Source organism: Borostomias antarcticus (assembly GCF_949987555.1).
Source record: "Borostomias antarcticus genome assembly, chromosome: 7".
Lineage (NCBI taxonomy): Eukaryota > Metazoa > Chordata > Actinopteri > Stomiiformes > Stomiidae > Borostomias > Borostomias antarcticus.
In genome coordinates, this window is record NC_140240.1 from 27,266,405 (window position 1) to 27,289,136 (window position 22,732).

The window sequence follows — 22,732 nt, forward strand, 5'->3', positions numbered from 1 at the left end:
ATAAATATGTGTATATGTCATCTATATATTTCATCTTTGCAAAATGACACCAGCACAAAGCATATCCATATAACTGAGCTGTACACAAGGAGCTGGATGGAAAACAGATGGCCCCAATCAGACCCTCCATATCAATCTAAGTGGTTTGAAATGAAAGAAAGATGGTTTTTATTCAGAATGGGGACAATCAGATGATTGAATTACATGGTTTTGTATATCTGTACTAGTCCCATATTTCTCTGTTCTCGATTGATTCTGAAATTAATTAATCTGACAACCCTGTAGGAGATGTAGCGGGAAGTCTGCCGACCTTGAAGTCATCCCCAAAACCTCGGTCATTAACCGTCCATTGGACAAATGTGGTACAGTGTGCAGGAATCAGCACTGTCCATAAGACACAGAGTCCACAGTCAAATCTGCAAAATGTAAGTTAGTCTGCGCACATGAAAACGGACAATAAGCGAGGAGAGGTGTGGTAGAAAGTTCTTACCCTTGATTTGGAAGGTTGTAAATTCCTGTCATAGCAGTGAAAGTGTACTTTATTTTATTTAGCCTTTATTTAAACTCGAAAGACCATTGAGGCGAACCTCATTTACAATGACGAGTACTTGTTGCCTCTCGTGTTTGTGTCTCTGCTGCCTCATGCAGCAAGGAGTTCAATACTGTTATGTTTACCATCTGTCTGTCCTTTTTATGCTTGCTACAATCTACAATCAATACACTGAAGTTAACAATAGTTTATTATAATCTAGATCATTTTTAACATAAAAAAATACTACCTATACAGAATTAATTCTTTATTGCCAAACTCTATTAGTACCGTGGGTGGAAGCATGTTTTAATTACAAAGAAGATTTACATTTTTAAGAGAAATTCATATAAAAGGAAGTAATAATTCTTATTGGACATAAAGACTGGGTATTCAAGCAATGAGTGAATTTAACAACGTGCACTTCTGTGCAGATTGGCATGAAAAATATTGGGAAATTGTTTTAGGAGAAAGGTCGTATAAATATGCAAACTGTTACACTGTTATCGAAATGGGCACTAATATTTTCACACCATACAATTCTTGGTTAACGTCTCTCTAAAACAACATTATCTTGGCCACACAATCCCAAATCTGCACATACAGTATATATCCACAGGTATCAGTTTTACTGCCACAAATGTTTCCTTTTTGGTTTGCCACCCAAACACATGCTTTACATAGGAGAAACCATAATTGTCCTGGATATCTGTCTCAATTGTAAAGTTTGTGAATGTCATTGTTGAGTACATTTTAGGTGAGTGAAATTTACTGTATACTATATGTAAAGTACAAGTAAAAAAAAAAAGAAAAAAAAAAGTAATAAGTCAGAGTGAATTCCCAAAGTGGTTTCCCAGATACTGTCTGTATGGTCTGTGGTCTTCTAGTGGAGTCCTGTTTAATGGTACAAACACTCACAATGGTGTCATCATCTAACAGCAGCACCAATTAGAGAGATAGTGAGTGGAATTAATAACTAGCCTTCTCGAAGAGGCGTCAACATGCAGCTTGAACTGTACAAATGTGTTTTAGCCACAACACCACAGAAGGAATATTCATTTGTTTGATACCATTCAGGACACTAGACTACAGGATTTCTAATGTCACTGTGGGTAATGGTGGGTTATAAAATGCTTGATGAAGTTGACAGTGCTGGATTCTACAGTCTTCTCGTAATAGATTGTTATCACCAGGACACTAGATCTAATCAGCCTGCAATATGACACACCTGAAAGATAACATTGTTGATGTGCAACCAAAACGTTGAGTTTAAACTCTAACTGAGCAAAACAAAAGGCAACTTATTTGATAAAACATGACTCATGCTTTTTTCCAAGGCTCAAAAACAATGCTATTGTATGGCACTTTAATTCTATAAACTGTCGAAAACGTTTCAATAGGATCAACAATTTCACCAAAAACAGTAAAGCAGTGAAGCAGTTTGATGAAACCGACTGGTTTGTCATCAATATCAGCTAAACGTTCAAACTGCAGAGGAGAGGGAAGATGGTGGATGGAGTGACTTGGTCTGGCTTGTTTTGCACCAGTGGAACGGAGTGAAAGGTGGAGTAGCTGGTGAAACTCGCTCCTCAGGAGCGCTGACAGTCCCTCCAAGAGGGACGCCCCTATTGGCGCAACTGTCAGCGCGTACGCCTCCCAAGTGGGGAGGGGAGGGGGGGAGGGGGTTCTAATCCCGCCCTGGGCATGCCGAAACTGATGGGTTGCACCAGCATGAAACGGTCACGAAATATCGGTTCATATGACAGAAAAAAAAAGAACACAAAATAACTATATACTAGTAGTAGGTGCAAACTCGCCAAATCCACAGAGACAAATCTCGAAGGAAAAAAATCAAACCGGGACACCGAATCTGCAAGGTCATGAGCTCCTTCACAATAAAAGTTCGCTAGAAAAAAAAAATCATCCTAATAATATTCTCTTCATGCTTCTACTCAACAACAACAACAACGAAAAAGCAGCGACACTCAACAGTCCTTGTCTGTCCTCGCTCCTCTCCCCCTCTTTCGTCTCTTCCGCTCTCTCTACTCCTCCGCTCTTTTATCTTCTTCCCTCCTCCTCCTCTCCTGTCCTTCCCCCCCCCCCCTCCCCGGCGTCCTCCCCGCCTATGCCTTCTTGCACTTGCCCTTCTTCTCGCGCTGCTGGAACTTCCTGAGGCGGCGGGCCCACGTGTCCCTCCACTGGATGACCAGGCTGCCCTTGTCGGCCACCACGCCGCTCTGGGTGGGGGAGTCCTCGTCGTTGCCCAGCAGCAGGTACTTCTTGCCGGGCTTGATCTTGGGGCACTTGCACGCCACGTCCTTGGCGCGCACCCACAGGAGCTGGTCGCCGCGGCGGATGCGGCTCTCGCCCTGCTTGTAGACGGAGATGATGTTGACGGTGAACTTCCACCACTCGCCGGCCTTGTCCGCCTTCAGAATGTGCACCTGGACGGCTGTGGGTGGGGGGGGGAGGGGTAGGGGGGGTGGAGAGAGGGAGAAGGAAGAGAAAAAAAAAAGAAGGGAGGGAGGGGACGAGAGAGAAAAAACGAGAGAAAAAGGAAAAGAAAAATAAGAGAGAGTAAGTATTTAAGGATGTGAGATATTACACTGTCTTTATTGTTAGGTCTTCCCAACAGATCGGACTCAATTCCAGCGCTGGGATTTCCTGGTTTCCTGTCTGGGTATGTATATCACCGGGCTGAACACAACGACTACCATGCCTCTCTCTTCCTGGCACAGACGGATGACTCCCCAAGTCCTTATCGTCTGCTCCATTCCTTCCTGCTGTCCTGACCTTCGACCCCTTCTCCTTCTCTGCGCCGACGCGCACGTGATCCCGACCAGCGTTGCCATGGCGTTCGGAGCCAAAACACTCCAGTTTGACTGACTCAGAGTTTTCCCTCCCCGACGCCGTTTCCTTTCCTGGAGCTCGATGTTCTGGCGTTTAGAACGGCGCTATCGGACGACATGTGACGGGGAGTTGGACAGGAAGTAGGGACGATATTTGAGTGAGTTGGAGGTGGCGCAACAGTGTTCACTTAGTCTCTCGCTCAAGTGTGTTTTATCTGCTGTTCCTCTCCGGAAACGCAGGCTTACATTGTCTACCGAATCTCTGGGTTCAACTAGAAACTCAGCGGGAAGTGTGTCTATCTCTCCCCCCTGGGGTTAGCGGACTTCCTCCAGCTGGGACCGTCGTCCAAACGTTGTCCTAACGTTGTCCTAACGTCAACGTGAACCTTGTCCTGAGAATGCGCCTGGACGAACGACTGGTCGTTCCTCTTAGGGTGGTCTCACTCTCTCTCTCTCTCTCTGGTTCTTTCTGTCTCTCTTTCTCTCTCATTCTCTCTTTCTCTCTCTCATTCTCTCTTTCTCTCTCTCGGATTCTTTCTGTCTCTCTTTCTCTCTCATTCTCTCTTTCTCTCTCTCTCTCTCTCTCTCTCTCTCTCTCTCTTTGTCTCTAGCTGGTCTCCTCAGAAGTCCACAACAAAGCATGGTGGTCTTCCATGTGTTCCAAGTTATGAAGGGGGTTTCTGTGAGAATCTCACTGTCTGAGCAGCATCGGGCCGCTTCTAAACCCTCCCTAGGTGCTGCTAACAGGAACAGCTTTGATACTTGTGGAAGCGGCGCGCCTGCCTCCTCCGCCGCTATAATAGGCTAACGACTTCAACGAACCCCGGCGTCGGTATACCAGGCCTCCCTCCGAAACTCTGCCGGCCAATCAAGTGGAACCACCATTAAGGGCGCCCCCCTTCCCCGGCCCTAATAGCGGGAGAGGCCTGAGGTCTGTCAGCAGGAACCCCAGTAGAGGCCCGGTAGAGACTCGTTGGAGGGAAGCGCTGGTCGGTTGCGTCCGTTAACTGCCGTCACAGCGGGGTGATTTGTAACGTGATTAGGAGGAGGCTCGCCCCTCGGAGGGAGGGGGGTTGCTGGAGAGAGACAAGACAAGCGGTGATATCACATGATTAGAGGTAGAGGCGACAGAGAGAGAGAGAGAGAGAGAGAGAAAGCGAGAGCAGTCCTCCTCTCACATAAATTCAACCATCTACGCCATGCCGATCTGCAGCAGTCCGTTTAAAATATCTCCAGTCCGACCCTCAGGGCCGTTAAGAGAACGTAGGATTACGTCCTTTTTAGGTTCAGAAAACGTCGCAGTGGGCTGGCCTGCACTGGAAACCAACCGGGGATTAACGCACGCGCTGATTAACACGCGTGCTGATTAACACACACGCTGATTAACACGCGCGCTGTCGTCCCAGCGCCGTCCTCGCTGGTCGAGCGGGCGGTTGACCTGGCGGTGAACCCTGCCGATGCCCCCCATCACCCTGCCATTGACGCGTGTCGCCACTGGAAGGCGCTCTCTATTTGTGTTCTACGGCAGGGCGCCAAACCCCACCCACAATCCCCTCTGGTGCATCGTAAATATTGAACACCCACCCCCACCTTGTTAGGCGCTGTTACCCTGTGTGTGTGTGTGTGTGTGTGTGTGTGTTTGCTAATCATCACCCCATTCCTTTTGTGTGAGAAAGACAACCGCGTATCCCAGCACCCTGCAGTTCTCTGTGGGGGGGGGGCGGGGGGCGGGGCGGGGGGTTGTAGTGCGTCCGTATTAGATAAGACGGTTCCCTTACCCGGCACGGAGTAGAGTAGGAGTACAGTAAGAGTACAGTAAGAGTGGGGGCTAGGCTAGGCGTCGATGGGGGGGGGGGCGGGGTCACTCGGGCCGGCGCATCTCGCTTACGGGGAGACGGTCGTAATCGTGACACTGCTGCGACCGCGGCCATCGGGGAGCGTTTCAGGATTCTGACCCGAGCGGGCGATGCTGCGAGCCCCCCCCCACCGCCCCACCGCCCCACCCCCCCCACCGCAGCCCCCTGCAAGGCCTCCGGCACAAAGGACCCCTCCCCTGGGGGGCCTCCGAGGTCAGGGGGAAAGTGGATTAGACCCCGGGCCTCGGCTGAAGAGGTAGCGGGGAGGGGAGGGGGGGGAGGAGGGCTGGATCCCAGGAAATCCACTGTAATTCGTAATTGACGGGGACTGTAAGAACAAGCAGCAGGAGCTCGGTAGCCCAGTACGCTAGCCCTGCTGCCGTTCACACACACACACACACACACACACACACACACACGCAAAAAGAGGAAATCCAATGAGTCACAGCCTTCCCTGGGGTCTACTGGGCTGATGCTGGGATCACTCATCAGCACCAGCAGATCACACACACACACACACACACACACACACACACACACACACTACTACCAGACAGGGAGGAACTCCCCTCTCAGCCCTCTCCGCCTGTGGGATACCAGGATGTGGGCGGAGAGCACACACCCGGGACGGCGTTGAGCGACGCTCCCCTCCTCTCTGGGAGAGACCTCCAGCTCCTCTCTGGGAGAGACCTACAGCCGAGAGACAATCAGGACGTCCCGACGACGTGTGTAACGGCTCCCTCCCTTCCGCTCCACACCCCGGTGACGCTCTGTTTGTTTTTCCCTTCTTCTCTTAATACGCGCGCGGCCCACACACACTTTCTCACACACACACACATTCTCACACACACTTTCTCACACACTTTCTCACACACACATTCTCACACACACTTTCTCACACACACTTTCTCACACACACTTTCTCACACACATACACACACACTCTCGCACTTTCTCACACATTCTCACACACACACTGATACACACACACACACACAGACACTGACACACATTCACACACACACACACACACACACACACACACACACACACACACATTCTCACACATTCACACACACACAGACACTGACACACACATACACACACACACAGACACTGACTCACACTTTCTCACACATTCTCACACACACAGACACTGACACACACATACACACACACACAGACACTGACACACACATTCTCACACACACACAGACACACACACACACTCACACGTTCACACACACACAGACACTGACACACTCTCACACATTCACACACACACAGCTGAAGGGCTAAGCTAGTGCGTCATCCTCCCTCCGGCGCGGGCCGTCCCAAGATGCTGTGCGTCTCCGGACCGGGACGCCGCTGACGGGACCGGCTGAGTGGACTTGGCCGGCCCGGTCCAGCCCGGCTGGGAGCGAAGCAGAGGCCCCCGGGTTCCGCTCGGTTAGAGAGGCATGTTCCGCATCCTCCGCTCTCCAGTTCTTCTAGCGGATGTGACTCAGCGGAGAACCTCGGGCCTCCTCGCTCGCCAGGTGGAGCGCGGGATTGGCCGGGAGAGAGCGCGCTGCGTCCTTGGATCCCTCACAGCTGCGGATCCTCCATGTTGGCGCAACCGTCAGTTCTGTTCCTGAGCTTCTTCAAACAGCCCCGGCCGCCTCATCGAGCGCCTCGAGGTTTTATGAACGACGCCTCATCAGCAGAAAAACCCTTGCGGAGGGAAACCTTCGCTGTGCGTCGGTTCTACCGGTAGGCGAGGTGTCGAACGGGCCGGCAACGGGTTCCACACAGGTTGAACCGGAGAACAGCTTGGGGGAGGGGGGGGGGGGCTTCCTCTCGGACCTGACGTTTATATGACCGGGGGTGTCTAACCTGACCTGGCCGAACTCCTAGCCCCACCCCCCCCCGGCCCCAAAACGCAACAATGGCGCCGGGCTGTCATCCGCCAGCACGCCGAGGTATGCCGCAGGACGCCGCCGCGTCTCGCTTGACCGATCGCGCTGACCGGCTTCAGTCAGGAGATGGCCGTGACGGGGAGGTTGGGGGGGGGGGGGGGGGGGGGGGTGGAGTTTAGGTCGCACGTCTTTCCTTTTAATGAGGAGCTCTCTCCCGGGTCGGGGGGGTGGGGGGTGGGGGGGGTAGAACCTCGCCCGCTGTCCGTCACACTGACTTGGCTTTATCCGCTTTGGTCTTAAAATACCTGCTGGGTTTGTCCGTCATCCCTTCCCCACACACACACACACACACACACACACACACACACACATTCACACACCCTAAGCCCTCTCCCTCTCTCTGATGCCCCCCCAACACCACTCTCTTCTTCCCCCTGTTTGATCCTTTGACGGCCCCCTTGAAAAGCTGTGAGTAAGCCGTCACTAGAATGCCCCCTGGGTGATATAGGGGTGTCCTGTGGAACAGCTAGGCTAAGCTGGATTGGGGGGGGGGGGGGATGCCCATGGATGTAGGATGAGGTTGCGCCCTCCCCCCCCCCTCCCTCCAATCACCCCTCACCCCCCTAAGTTGTTGATCCAGGATCAGTTTGGTCTTATTCCCCCTAATTGCTTGGTTTAGGATTTGGGCAGGGGGAGCCCGTCTTAGATCAGCGCCCCCTGGACGGAGGGTAACTCCGGCCTGAAGCGGGGTTCAGTCAGGAGGCTCTGTGTGTGTGTGTGTGTGTGTGTGTGTGTGTGTAGAGGGCTCGGACCCGGAGACTCACCGTAGTCCTTCTTGCAGTATTTCTTCATGTTGATCTTCAGTTTGCCTTTGGACGCTTTGCAGTAGGAATCGCAGTCTGGCAGGACGGAGAGAGAGAGAGAGAGAGAGAGAGAGAGAGAGAGAGAGGGAGAGAGAGAGAGAGAGGGAAGGTGTGCGGAGGGTGAGAAGAGAGAGAGAGAAAGATACGCTGTGTTAAAACGACCCTGGACGGTTAAGACAATACGGATCTCCCACATGCGTCTCCTTTACAATTCCTTTGGCTGTTCCTGCTGATACACATTCTGATGTCATTGTCCCGTCTAACAGGGGGCTTCTGGGGGGGGAGGGGGGGGGCACGGAGAGGGGGGCCGAGGCCTATAGAGAGAGACCAGACAATGGAGGGGGAGGCATTGGACCCTGTCCGTGGTCGCCCGACCCTGTCCGTGGGCGCCCCCCCCCCCCCCCCCTGGACTGATGCTAGGGGGGGTTCGCCGCCAAAGGTCTCTTTTGAGAGCTGCACAGAATGACCCCCCCCCTGCCCTCCTTGTCAATGTGCCGTGGCGGGACTGATTAAGGCCTAGACACCCCCCCTTCACACCATCTACGACTGTCACCCCCCCCCACACACCCCTCCCCCCAAAAAATCGACCAACCCCGGGACCCCTAGCCGCGCCAGGCTTTTTGCGTTTATTGCGTTTTGGGGGAACCCGGGAGGTGGGGTTGGGGGGGGGGCATGGGAGAATGGGGGTCACCGCTGCACAAAGGGAGGTCAGGAAGGGGAAAATTAGCGGCCAGCAAAGCGTCCGTGCCCCAGAGGTCCCTTGCCTTTCGGGCGTCCGCCCCCACTGCCGGCGCACAAATAAATACCTCGCGCACGGACCGGGCGCCCACCTTACCCCCCCCCCCCGCCCCCCCCGAAGCCCCACCCCCACCCCCACGCACAAATTGCTTCACCGCCCTCCTCCTTCTTCTTCTTCTACTGCGGCGACTGGGACCTCCTGGGCGCGTTCCGCATCAACGCCCCCCCCCCCACCCCCCCCCCCCGCTCCGAGGGGCTCACGGTCAGCCTCGTGATGGATTGCTGGGAGGTGAAGTGGGTTACGGTAACGGTCCCCCGTGACGCTCAGCGAGACTTAACCCCGGCCGCCCGGGAGAACCCCGGAGAAATGCCCCACGCTGAGGCTGTCAAAACAGCCGGCCAAACATCGGCTCAGTCGCGGCATGTGTGACACGGGGCCAAAACAGAAAACAAAAATGAAAATAATTTGCTTTACCCTACACACCCCCCCCCGCCCGCCCCGCACCCCGACCCCCCTCTCCAACTGACACAAATTGGATCCAGAGCATCTGCACGGCTCAGAAGAAAGTGCTGTTTCTTAGAGGGAGTGATGGAAGGAGGGAGAGAGAGAGAGGGAGGGAGGTGGAGAGAGGGGAGGAGGGGGGGGGGGGGTGGTTTTAAACGGGGGTAGCGGGGGTATGAGAGGGACCGGAGCTCTCGGCCGGGCTTGAATATGAACAAACCTCATTGTTTTGACCGAGCCCCCCCCCTGCCCCCCCCCCTGCTCCACGCCGGCCTTTTACCCTCCTTTATGTCCTCGGTGAATGAGGTTGCCCGGGGAAACGGCGCGGCAAGAAAAAATGCAACCCCCCCCCACCCCAAGGAGGGGGGTGTGGGGTTCTGGAGGAGGAGGAGGGGGGGGGGCGTTAGGGAGGACTACTCTGACAGGGTGTGGGAGAAGCGGAGTAAACTTTTGGAGAAACCCCGCCGCCGAAAACACGTCCCAAAAGCCAGTCTGTTTTTTGCGGAGGCAGCAGAAAAACGGCGAGGGGAGCTCGTAAGCGAACCGGAGGAGTCTGTATCGGCGGCGCCCGATTACCATTACAATGACGAGGAGGGGGGGGCAGGGGGGGGACGGAAAAGCCGTCTTTGTTTTCCAGTAACCCCCCCTTGATGCCGTCATGATACGTTCCTTTGATGCACTCTCGTTCCCCATTAGTGGACCCCTGAGAGGTAGCCCCCGGGCCCCGGCCCTCTGAGGGCACCCCGGCGTCCCCCCTTTTAGGCCTAGTCAGACCCCCGCCGCCAGGACAAATGTTCCCTTTGTGCGGGCGCCCCAGGCAGGGGGAAACGGAATTAGCCCGGCGGCGGCGCCAAGCTGGGCCACGGCGTGCCGGATCGCGCCGAGCCTCGCCCCGGCGTCCGCCCTCGCCCTTTCCTTCCCTCGCCGCCGGGTGGCGTCCGAGGGGGGGCCACCGGCGTACAGGGGGCTCGGGGGTTTCGGAGACGCACGGGGGGGGTGGGGGGGCTCGGCCTCGGTGGCCAGAGGAGGGGAACGGTGACCAGGGGAGCACGGCTCCCAAAACACGGAGGTGTAAATAAGAGAACCCCCGGGGGGCCCCTCCTCCTCCCAGAACAAGACTGATTGGGAAACAAATTGTCGCAAATAAAGCATGTAATTAGATTATAGCCAGTGGCCCCTGGGCTGCTGGAAGTGGAGTAGCAGGTCTGGGCCCCGGCCAGAGAGAGAGAGAGAGCCAGAGTGGTTCTTTTCCCCTTTCTCTCTCTCTCTCTCTCTCCCTCTCTCTCTCTCTCTCTCTCTCTCTCTCTCTCTCTCCTTTCTCTCTTCCTACCATTCTTCCTCTTCAAGAAGGAAAAAGGTTGTTTTTTCCAGGTTTGCTGAAAACACACAACTGACAGTGAGGCCTGTTGATTCATGACGATGGTTTTGGAGTGTGTTTGGGGGCGGCGCGGTACCCGGTTTAGATGGCTGAAACCCGGGATTGGGTCATCCCAATTACTGTAATTGTGTTTCGGTGGAGTCAGTGGGCACCGTGCGGAGACACAGAGAGAAGCAGGGAAGCCGCTGCCAAGGGTTTCATGTTGGGAGATTTAAAGGGCAGGGGGAACGCCAAGCTGTATAAATCAAACGCCGGCGCGATGTTAACGAGAAGTCGATACAGTGCTATTTTCTTCTGCTGTTCTGCTGGTCTCTCTCTCTCTCTCTCTCTCTCTCTCTCTTTCTCTCATTAGATACAGCACTGGTAATAAAACCCCATGATGACACGCCGAGGGCCCCGACTCACGTCCCAAATATTCCAGGGAGGGGCTCCGCCGCGGTCCTCTGCGCACGACTGGCCCGGACCAAAAACAACCCAGAGGAACACATGTTCCCCCTATCATCATCGTCATCATCCTTGCGCCATTCTTTATCACCGTCGTCATCATCATCATCGCCGCCATCTTCCTCCCCCCCCCCCTCCACATCATTATCGCCGGGGCTCGTCCGAATCCCGCCCGGCGGTCAGTGCGGGTCAGCCCCTCCTCCCCCCCCCCCCCCCCCCCCCCCCAACCCCCCGTAGACGTCTCTGTCACGATGACTGGTGGGAGTGGCCCCCTCGCGCCGACCGTGACCTACGCACACAATGTGTGTTTTGTCTGGCCCGCCCAGTCTGCGCTGTTCGCCGTGCGTTCCAGACCTCCGTGTGGCGGGGAGGTGAAAGGGGATTGGGGGAGGGGGGGGGACGGGCGTAGCATCGCTGGAGACAAATTAATATCCCCTCCCTTTTTAAGACAGCTCTAAACGCCCCCCCTGACCCCACCCCTACGGGCCGCCAAGAGGCACCTGCCGCACAGCTGTCGGCCCCGCCCCCTAGTCCGCAGTCAGGCACTTTCTTTCTCCTCCTTCTTTTCCTCCTTTTCTTGTTCTCTCCCTCTCTCTCTCTCCCTCTCCCTCTCTCTCCTCTCTCCCTCTCTCTCTCTCTCTCCTCTCTCCCTCTCTCTCCTCTCTCCCTCTCTCTCTCTCTCTCTCTCCCTCTCTCTCTCTCTCTCTCTACTCATTTTGTCTTTACATCACCTTTTCACTCCTTTTTCTCTCTTCTCTATCTCTCTCTGCAGACACACTGGTGGAGGGGGGGGGGGGGGGTTCGGAGGGGCAGTAGATGCCCTCTGATAAGGGGGGAGCACATCTGTTTCCAATCCCCTATTGGATGAGATCACCGGCGCTCTCGCATACCAGGCCGTCCTGAGGTGGGCTCCGCCCCCGCCCCCCGGAAAAAACCCGCTAATGTATTCATCCTCTGGGCCCCCAGGAGCCTGGGTGGTCCGGCGGGAACCCCTCCCTCTAACCCCCCACGACTCCCGAGGTGACCGATGCCGATCTGTCCATCACGCCGCCCCGGTCTCGCGGCCCGCCCTGATTTTCGCCGTCTCGCGTTTCCGCGGGACGTTACTCCCGTCGGGCTGTGCTGGGAATTCCCAAACGGGGATTACGTTACCCGGCCAACATGGTCGGCATCATTACGCGTTTCCTCTAAATTATGTTTACACTGATTCCGTGACACGGTTTAATCAATGGGATTATAGGGGGGGGGGACCGTCTTGAGTCCCGCGGAACGCACGGGCATCGACGACGCCCGTTTGAGGGCGGGTACGGCCTTCGAATGATGACGGCGTTCTGCTTCGGAGACCCGGAGTCGCACGGGGGCCGAGATTCACCCGCCCGGCGTCTCGGAAACGCGTGGTCGCGCCGCGACAAGCTGCAGCGTCCGAGTGGAGGGTTTGCCGTCGTTCTGTTTGTTTGTTTTGAACTATCTCTTTACTCGGTCTCCCACGACGGTTCCGTTAAAGCGAAGACGACCTGCGCCCTCGCGAGGCGAAAACGGGGCGTTTACTTGACTACGGTTACCACAAAACCCCTCAAGCTCTTGACAAACCACCACTCACGGATTTTTTTTTTTTAAAGAGGTGTCAAACGGAGGGAGAAGAGAAAGGAAGAATGGGGGCGAAGAGACAGAGAGAGAAAAGGAGGAGGAGAGAGAGGAGCCCTCGCTCCCCCTGTCAATCCGATCTGTCAAGGGGTGCGTTCCGAGACCGCCGACGTTCTGATAACAGCTGCGAGGCGTTCTGGCACGCCAGGGCCTCCTTTAGACCGGGAGAGACAGCTCCGCTTCCAAGTGACTCAACTTTTCCCACCAGGGCCAAAGGACAACTATGCGGCAACTATGCGTGTTGTTCATTCCAGCAGCCCCTTGGTGGTGAGCTGGTGGCTAATACTGTTTCTTTTACAAATGTTTTTTTTTTAACTCTCAGTCCTACATTCGTGAGTGTTGTTTTGGGGGATTTCTTTCAGCTGGGAACATGTACAGTGCCATTTCTTCAGATTCCTGGCTTTTTAATTATGTTAAACTTGATTTTAATCTCCGATCTACGGAGCTGTTCGGTGTTTTGAATTAAGATGGCAGGGGAGAGTTTAGATTGGGAGCAGCGACATACTGCATCAGGGGGTCTGATGTGCCCTATCCTCCAATCCCCCTCCTCCTCCCTATCGCCTCCATTCCAGGAAGAGCTCATTCCCTGATCAACATCAGACAGATACCCCAACCTCCATTAGATACCCAAACCCAAACCTCTCTCTCTCCCTCTCCCTCCCTCTCTCTCTCCCTCCCTCCCTCTCTCTCCCTCCCTCCCTCCCTCCCTCCCTCCCTCTCTCTCTCTCTCTCTCTCTCTCCCTCTCTCTCTCTCCCTCTCTCTCTCCCTCTCTCTCTCTCTCCCTCTCTCTCCCTCCCTCCCTCCCTCCCTCTCTCCCTCTCTCTCTCCCTCCCTCCCTCCCTCCCTCTCTCTCTCGGAGTGATGAGAAATGCAAGAAGTCCTGAAATCAACAAGTTCCTCTGCTGCGTGGCGCCAGCGCTCCCCCTGCGCTGCACTTAGACAGATTAATTGGTCGAAGAGCCGGCGGAGATTAAAGGAGCCGCGTTGCGAGGCCGCCGCTAATTGATTCAATATTTATGAACTTCAGACGAATGAGGGGGAAGGCGGGAGGAATCCAATTTATACTCCGACACTTGTTGGGGAATGTTTAGGCGAGGGAGCGAGATTGAGATCTCCTGATGAATCTATAGCTGTGTTCGGAATCGCTCCCTATTCACTATATAGTGCACTATATAGGGCGTCGGCCATTTTGTTTGTAGTGTCCGAATTCTCCACGGAATTTTCGTTCCCTATATAGTCCACTATTTATTACCCACAATTCACCTTGATTTCCAGGGAACAGTGCATGTACCCTACGTTTTCTCCGTTCCCTAGGTAGTTCACTACATGGTGAGCCCTATATAGGGAATAGGGAGTGAGGGAACGAGGGAGCGATTCCAAACACAGCTTCTGTGTGTACTTCCTGTAACCCACATTCCCGCCCAAACGAATGACGGGGTATCTGCAGGTTTAGCTACGTTCATTCCGATTCATCTTTAATTGATGCTATCAACCTGATAAGGAATGTTTTCGCATAATGGCATAGAGATTCTGGCTGTGGTCAAACCCCGCTGACCCAGGTACTCACCTGCCGGCTCCTCTGTACTGCTGGCGGTGGTCGTCGGAGGCGCAACAGGAATCTCTGCTCCCAGGGAAAATGCGGCAATAACACAAATAAAAGTCAGTTCCGCTTCATTTAAATTCAATTATAATTCATAAAATGCAAAACAAAATCAAACAAAAGATATTACAGTTTGAAGCATGTAAAAAGCTATGTTTTTCTTTCTTTCCGGCAGACAAGCTTTAGCAATAGACCGTTCGCAAACCCAAACATCGGCTGTGACCGCACATGGGTTGGGTTACCGCCCGGGGACGATAGCAACCCTCTTTTCTCCGAGCTCAGGTACAGCAGATCCCTGCTGAGGTTGTATCAAAGGCGAGGAAAAAACACTATCGCAAGATCTGAGGGGGCGAAGAGGCGGGAAACTCGCAACATGTAATGCAAGAGCGGCCCGTTCCCTCCCTCCCGCCCTTCCACCGCCCGTGTTAAAAAAAACCTCCCCCCAAAAAAAGGCGTCTGCGGTTGGTGACGTCCCAAGACTTGATTCTCTCAGCGCTCCCTCGCTCTCCGTCGTGTTCGCAGCGGGGTGAGGAAGTCGACCCTCAGGGAAGCCATGCACGAAGAGAGCTCCGCTTATCTCCAAAGGAACAGGACGGCAACAGAAGATATCAAACGAAAAACAATGCATTTTTGTAACATCGGGGGGTGGGTTGGGGGGGGCACCGAAAAAGGTGCGCGGGGTGAGAGGCGATAAGAGCGCAGAGCAGAGTGGGATCAGGGCGCACGGATAAAAGGAGGGGGCGAGGAAGGATACACAGACAAGAGGGCCGTGATAGCAGTGTTTGGTCATGCACAGATGGAGAGTTTGCGTGAAGGAAGGAAGAAAGAAAGAATCAAGTCTTCGGATCAAAAACAATCCGCCTCTTTTGGCCCGGTCGAATGTACAGTAATATGTTGTGTGTATATACTGTATACACCATAAATCAAAACCTTGCCCGGGCTTAATCGCGTGCGCCCAGTGGTCGAGCGCTGGATATAATTAGGCCTTTTCCCACGCAGGATGGACACGCCTCTCTCGCGACGAGGACTGCACCGGCTGCCAAGGCGATGTGCGCCAGCCGGGGGCCCGGGGGTCTCGGTGCTACTTGGAGCCCGACCCTCCGTGTCACCGTCGATCAGCCCGCGATACGCTCTTTGATAGCGGATCGGGGATTTTGAACGCGTGTGACAGATTAAATAATGAGCCTGTTTCTCATCATCGACTGGGATTTATGGCCCTCTGCGCTGCGAGGTATAGGTCAGGGCTGCGCTCTCGCTCCCCGCCCGTTGTTAAAATTGAACTTGGCGCGGGGTATTGCCCGGAATTTAATGAAGGGGGCCCGCTAAAAAGGAAAACGATTATCTGAGAAATTAGATCTTTTTTGTGGGATTCCTTATGATTCCTTATTCCTCCCAATGTTTCACACCTCCACTTCTCCGGCTTTCCCAGGATAATGAAAGATATCTGATCTCCTCCGAGCCGATTAATTCATCTCACGCTTGGACCTTGACCAAGAATATCCCCGCAATGATTCATTCCACAAAGCTTTTCATCTCCGCGGCGCGATCCTACCGATACAGACAACCGATTAAAACGCGATCGTTTTAAAACACAAAGCCGTATTAGAGGCCTTGTTGTTGCCAAATTGTCCTTGTCATTGTTGTAAGAACCCAGTTGCCGTTGGCGACGGGACTTTCTTTTAAAACATGTTTTTATGGGCCGGCTTTCATGGAGATAAATACTTTATAATCTCAACGGCTGCTTTATTTAAACAGTGAGACACTTGGGTCTGTTGGTGCTAAGCAGGGCCTGGACCTGGGTCTTCGCGCCCACGATTTATGGGGGCCGCGACTGTCGACAGGTGGGAGAGGCTGCCCTCTGACCCCCGGGCGGCTTTGGGTTAACGGCATGTTTATTCAAGCTCGGAGATTTACTAATGGTCAAAAAAAACGCTGACTAAACTCTTGTCTGCGGAAAGCAACAGAAAAGAATAAACCGATGATGCTTGTGTGTGCGTGCTTCTCAATCTACAGAAGAATGTGTGTGCGTGCGTGCGTGCATGTGTGTGTGCGTGAATTTCTTGCCGACCCTGCGTATTGCATGTCAGCCATCTGGCCCTAAAGCGGGTCAGCTCAACCCGATCGGTTCTCCTCTGCTTTGTAAAGATACCGTAGCATCAAGTGGGGGGGGGGTAAGTTCTGGAGGTCAAGAGGTCGAGGCTGGTTCCACGTACTTATGCAGGGGGCAATGGGTGAACGGCTCTGCTGGTAGCCTTTCGCGCAGCGGTTGCACGTGATACCGGTCACGCCGTCTTTACAGGGACACTGGCCTGTTGTTTGGTTACAGGTTTTGCCAGCTGCGCCCACGGGATGGCAATCACATGCTGCGAGAAACAGAAGAAGGAGAAGAACAGTGAGTGGTCTCGCACACACACACACACACACACACACACACAGGAGTGCGTGGCGGAGGTACACACAAAAAACATAGGTACACACAGGGAGAGCACACAGGTACAATACACAACAGCAACAACAGTGGCGGTGGCAACGCTAACAGGTTGAGAAAGGTGGGGTTTTTGGGGGGGGCGGTGGCGTAGTGAAGCTGGCTTTGCAGGAAGAGGTGACGACGACTTACTTGGGTCCCCAACGCGACAATACTTGACTTGCAATGAGTGCTGCGCCATCGCTGGAAGAACACCCACGCACGCACACACACACACACACACACACAACTCATCTTTCTCTCTTAACTGGACCACATACAACCCACAAATCAGTCGGAATAAGTTGCTGGGAATCTTTTTCGAGCTATTCTGAATACCCCAGTCGTGACACAAATGTGTGTGTGTGGTGTGTGTGCATGTTTGCATGTGTGCATGTGGCCGTGTGTGTAAGGCAGAGGGGTGCGTGTGTGTTTACTAAATGATCAAATAAGGGAAATAATCCTTATTGTCTGTTTCTCATTAATTGAGGCCTGTGAATGTGTGCCCAAAATGTATGTCGCCTTTCCTTCTCAATTGGGAGGCCTTGACGCTTAAGGAATGTAATCATTTCTGAATTTTCACAACTATTCCAAACCCCTCATGTTTTTCCAAACCGAAACCACTGTAAATTTATAACTGTCAAGTATGTTAAATAGTAGTTGTCTAAATGCTTGGATTTTTCAGTTTGGGGTGGTTAAAACTAAGTGTAAAGAACAGTATGTCGCACATGACGCAAATCCAATATTCCAATTAAAACCAGTATCTATTACTGTATGTCAATATTTCTTCTACTTTAGTCCACTGGGCCTCTAAGCTCCTCAAGACTTATTGCCAAAGTATCAGAAACGCACGCCTCCAGTTTTATCCCACGTTTATTTACCACAGTAACTCGACGATGTTGTGTTTTGGCCTCGGGGTAGGGTCGCTCGAATAAGAGCCCCCTCCATACATCCCTGCCTAGTGTCACTTGTCACTGGAAAACCTTCAAAGGTCTCGTCGGAATTATACAATTTGAGGTTTGGGGGTATTTAGTGGTTATTCTCTTCTTCCTGACCACACCGGGGAATGTTGTTGAGGTCCTGCCTGGTAGTAGAACTGAGTCAATAATACCAGGATGTTATTCAGCCTCTCTGAGCTCATACATGGCAGGGGGGAGGTCTCTTGAGACGGTTTGACTGACAGTCTCGGGGAGCGGGTTCGTAACACGGTACGACCTCTCATGTATCTTGATCAGTGATCGCCTTGGCCTTGTCAAAACAAAATATCGATTTTGGGGGCGGCGCGCTTTTTGTGGAAGAGGCCCTTCATGTTGTATTGTATTGATTTAGCCGGTTGAGTTGGTTTTCAGGCTGTAATTTAACAGAGCCTCTCTCCTTTCTCTCTGACGGTCTCTCTCTGTCTCCCCTCTCTTCTCTCTCTCTCTCTGGCCTGCCATCATGTGAGTCAGCTGTTGCTGCTTCTCTTATCTCCATCTGACAATGGGAAGAGGGAGGGGGGGGGGGGGGGGCGGAGTCTCTCTACTGTCTTATCAGGTGGACGGCTTTAAAGCGTGTGTAACGATTAGGGCTTTATCAGGCCAATCTGTCACCGGTTTCATTGCCTCATTCTGTCTGGGTCTGGAGAGGGAGTGTTACGGCAGGTGGGGGCTAGACACGCACACACACACACACACACACACACACACACACACACACACACACACACACACACACACTCTACTACCCTGGCTTGGTCTCAGACCGGCCTATAAACAACGCAGAGACCAATCGGGCACGTCTTCAGGCACGTAAATTTAAGAGCTTGTCGGCCGAGTTTGAGGGGAGGCGGTGCAAAGTGCGCCGCTGGTCGGAGCTTCAGAGAGAGTTCGGCCTGTGTGTGTGTGTGTGTGTGTGTGTGTGTGTGTGTGTGTGTGTGTTTTTAAGAGCGTCTGCCCAATAACTACAGCTTAGGCCTGCCAGTAAATCAAGGTGCTCGGCACATGGTCTACAGGTGGGAACCATTCCCTGTTCTCCCTCTCTCTCTCTCTCTCTCTCTCACACACACACTCTCTCTTTCTCTCTCTCTCCCCCTCCTCCTCCACTCCCAAGCCTCCTGACTAGCTGACTGGCTTCAGCCCACTGGGTCCTGGGTGAGAGTTGAAGGTTTAAGTGGGCGTCCACTTAGCGCTTAAGTGGCTACGCTAACCCTTCGCGGCTACTCCAGATGTCTAGGGGAGATACGGTGGACCAGGAGGGGGGGGGGGGGGGAAGATGGCTTCCCCGCTACCTACCCGCCTACACTTGTGGTCAGGAGCAAAGCGAGAAAGTGCTCCCGTGCCCTCATGACGAGCCTCGGGAGGAGGGCCGAGCGCTTTTAATACGAGCCAGGGGAGTCTCGGGGTCTTTTAACGGCTTTTACAGTTAAGCCCCCCGAAGGTGGAGGCTTAGACCCGGTGTCAATGTCTCCTCCCCCCGTTCCACCGAAGGCCTTCGCGCGGCGCTCGGATCGGGTTCTTGGAGAGAGCTCTTGGCGTGTGTGTGGGGGGGGGCGAGGGGAGTTTGCGCATAAAAAAAAACGTGAAAAACGTTCCCGGTTCACGGGAGAGTGGGAAGGCATTTCAAAGACCGTCGGGGCTTTCTCGCGGCTGGAGACGGGATTGCGCAACGTGAGAACGCCGGAGCACCGCCAGTCGTTTACCATAAAGCCGTCTTTTGAAGTTTGAACTGTGCTCCCCCCCCGTTCGCTTTCGAGAATCCGCTGCCAATAAGAATAATCTCTCGGCTGTTGGAGAAGCTCCAGACCAGCTGAAGCTCCGTTCTGTTATAATTAGGTTTCGACAAGTCTGCAGAAATGTGTGGAGGCGGTAAGAAAATCAGAAATAATGTTATGGGGATAAGTCAGACTTTTTCAGTTACATGTTGATCTGATAAAGGTTGTTTTTCCCGATCTGTAGAGGCAAGTATGTGAAAATATCGCAGGTTTAGCTTGACATGTTTAAGAGATTAGCGTGTTGGGCAGACGCTAATATTAACACAATATAGACTAATAATTTGTTTTTCATGCGCAACACAACGCATGTGTGCCATCCTAATTGAAAACAGCTACTTTGGAGAGTTCACTTTAGAAAGTTCCAAACGCAAGAAGTGAAGTCATGAAAAACAATATTTTCAAATCCCTAACAAACTATGTTATTTGTGGTGATCATAGTCGTATGGTGACAATGAAAGACATATGTAGAGAAGAATAGCCTCAACTTCAGCACATTATTTTAACCGACATTGACAGTGCCGCCATCAAAGACTAATTTCTTTTCTGTATGCAAAACTCATTCCGTATGGCTCCGGCAACGGTAGTCATTACACACTGGGGTTGATGTCAGAGGTCGAATTATAAGGAATAGAACACTTGGAACAAGTACACCCACAATGGAACCAATTTTGTGGTGCAATCCTGTCTACCATTAACTCGAAGCACTGTAACCAACAACCAAGTTATTTATCTGAGTGTCATCACCTCCATATTACAGCTGACAGAATTGTTAATTGATTTGGAAACTGAAACTCGGAATATGTTTGTACGGTAATAAATTATATACTGTTTGGAAAAAAAACGAATGGAGAGTGGTGTTCGTCAGCCAGAGGCGGATGATGGAGGTCTTTGTTGTCTCGGATGAGTAACGGTTTGTCAGACCACCCACGGAGCCCAGCCCACCTTGCCCGAAACGTCCATCTGCCTGTGATTCAAACCACAACCCCCCCCCCCCCCCCCACACACACACACACGTTAACCATCAACAGGTAACGCTGCTGTGTCCAGTCTGCTGAGGACAGTGGGCCTCGGCCGGTCAGTGGGAGGTGTATTAGGCCACTCCGGCTAGACCGACTGCACCTCAGCTCCGCCAAACGACAGGCATCGTGGGATTTCAACGCGGTCCTCGAGCGCCAGGTGGTCCGCCTTGTTTACTTCCTGGTCGGTGAGGGGCGAAGTCATCCGTCCGCTGGGCCCGGTTCATAGCGGATACTCAGCGGAGTGCTACTGGGTTTCCTTGCAGAGCACTCCTATGGCAGTCGGGAGTCTACTGGGAGCAGATTGAGTTTCTCATATAAAAGCAGATTCTGTGGCTCCTTTACCCTCCTGCGCTGCTTATTACAGAGCGGGTTCTGTCCTAAAGCCACACAGGGAAGGTTCTCCCGGCGCGATAAATAACCGGGCCGCTGTAATTGCTGTCACTTTGGGGCGAAGCTCGGACGCCCGTGCGCTGCCACCGAAGAAATTAGTCCCGTGGTTCTGGTTTCATTGAATTATCTTGAGTTATGATACGGAGCGCTCCGGGGAGTTTACTAGGTGAGCGTGTGACTGCGCCTAAAGGTTTTTCAACAGAGGAGAAACCCTGTATGTGGTAACTTCATTACCAGAAAGAGAGAGAGAAGGAGAGGGAGATAGAGAGAAGGAGAGAGAGAGAGAAGTGCTTTGTAATGCAGTGACACTCATATCTTAACTCATTCCTGGGTTCTTTTCCAAATATAGTTTTGTGAAAATGTTTAAACTGGCAAGGCCGAGCGATCATGCTTTGTATCATTTGTCACCTCTAGGTAATTTACCATGGATACTTTATTGTAAGTCTGTTTTGATGTAATCGAACACCCCCAGTATAGCTCCGACAATGTTTGCTTATAATTACGTCGGGGGGCCTAAACTCTGGCAAATTTCAGGGATTAAATTGAACAAAACTGCTTAGGTAAGCTGACGATTTTATAAATTATGATGAAATCTGTTTACACTCGCGTTCGGTGCGGGGCAACGGTGATTTTGATGGGAGCCGGAGCGGGGGTTCGCCTAGGAAGCGGCTCGTGTGGATGAGGTGAGGTATCGTTTCCTAGTTTGAGGACCCCGTTCTAATTACTTACTGGCATGCGAGGCCCCGAGCCGCTGGGGACCGAGGCCCTATGAGACCAACGCCATCACAGTAATAAACCCGTGGGCTACGCGCTGGAATGTTCTCCACTGTTTGACTTTGCGTCAAAGCAATTTTACGCCGCGAGCGTGATTGTGTTTCGCGTTAATGATGATGATGTTAATGACGAAGGTTACGCTGAACCTCTGGAACTTTCTCAAAGAAGAATGACTAGGTACGGTACGTGTTAATCACAGATATACGTTCCGTTCCTAATATATCTGCGATATAGATGTATCCCACGATCCAAACACACAGTCTGAAATCATAGTTAAAAAACATTCACACAGAAAAAGACAAAACAGCCGTTTGCACGTCATGGTTTTCATCTGAAAGAGTTGGAGCAAGAAGCGGTTACGGTCAAGAGTAAGAAGAGTTGAAGACCAGCCAAGAAAAAGAAGGAGTTACATGCATAACAGGAGGAGCGGGTGAGGTAAAGGAGGTGCGGTTCTCCTGGGTTGCCAGGTTGGTAGCGTGGGTTATCAGAGGGTTCTGGAGACGGGGTATGCAGAGCCTCACGGATGCCTGAAGTCCACGGCGATTTTTTTTCACTCTCTCACTTGTTCTGACATAACTCAGTTCATAGTTCTTGTTCATGTACAGCACAGCAAGTCTCCTGCAGTAACTCTATGTTAGACATGAGTTTTCCTTAAAAATAAAAATCTGTTTGGAAACAAATTTTCTGCCAAACCGCGACAGACAAACTGTCATTATGCTACAAAAAAAAAAAGGATCATGCAAATTGTGGTTTTGATTGGCATCTCCTCTATTGTTGGGTGTAGCTGATGGAGGCTGTGTTTTTGGGTGTAGTAATGGAGGATGTGTTTTGGGTGTAGCTGATGGAGGCTGTGTTTTTGGGTGTAGTAATGGAGGATGTGGGTGTAGCTGATGGAGGCTGTGTTTTTGGGTGTAGCTGATGGAGGCTGTTTTTTTGGGTGTAGCTGATGGAGGCTGTGTTTTGGGTGTAGCTGATGGAGGCTGTGTTTTGGGTGTAGCTGATGGAGGCTGTGTTTTGGGTGTAGCTGATGGAGG

General features: G+C 52.5%; 1 protein-coding gene across 1 annotated transcript in view; it reads right to left on the minus strand.

Annotated features, from left to right (window-relative positions):
* Positions 1 to 2,652: 2,652 nt before the first annotated feature.
* The window catches only part of ntn1a (netrin 1a), a gene marked incomplete at both ends in the record, with an annotated part of 40,175 nt that continues 20,095 nt past the window's right edge, over positions 2,653 to 22,732 (minus strand). The window contains 4 exons of the mRNA XM_084441499.1: positions 2,653 to 2,981; positions 7,957 to 8,031; positions 14,270 to 14,323; positions 16,516 to 16,665. Coding sequence (XP_084297625.1) covers positions 2,653 to 2,981; positions 7,957 to 8,031; positions 14,270 to 14,323; positions 16,516 to 16,665 — 608 coding nt within the window. The remainder of the gene's footprint in view (positions 2,982 to 7,956; positions 8,032 to 14,269; positions 14,324 to 16,515; positions 16,666 to 22,732) is intronic.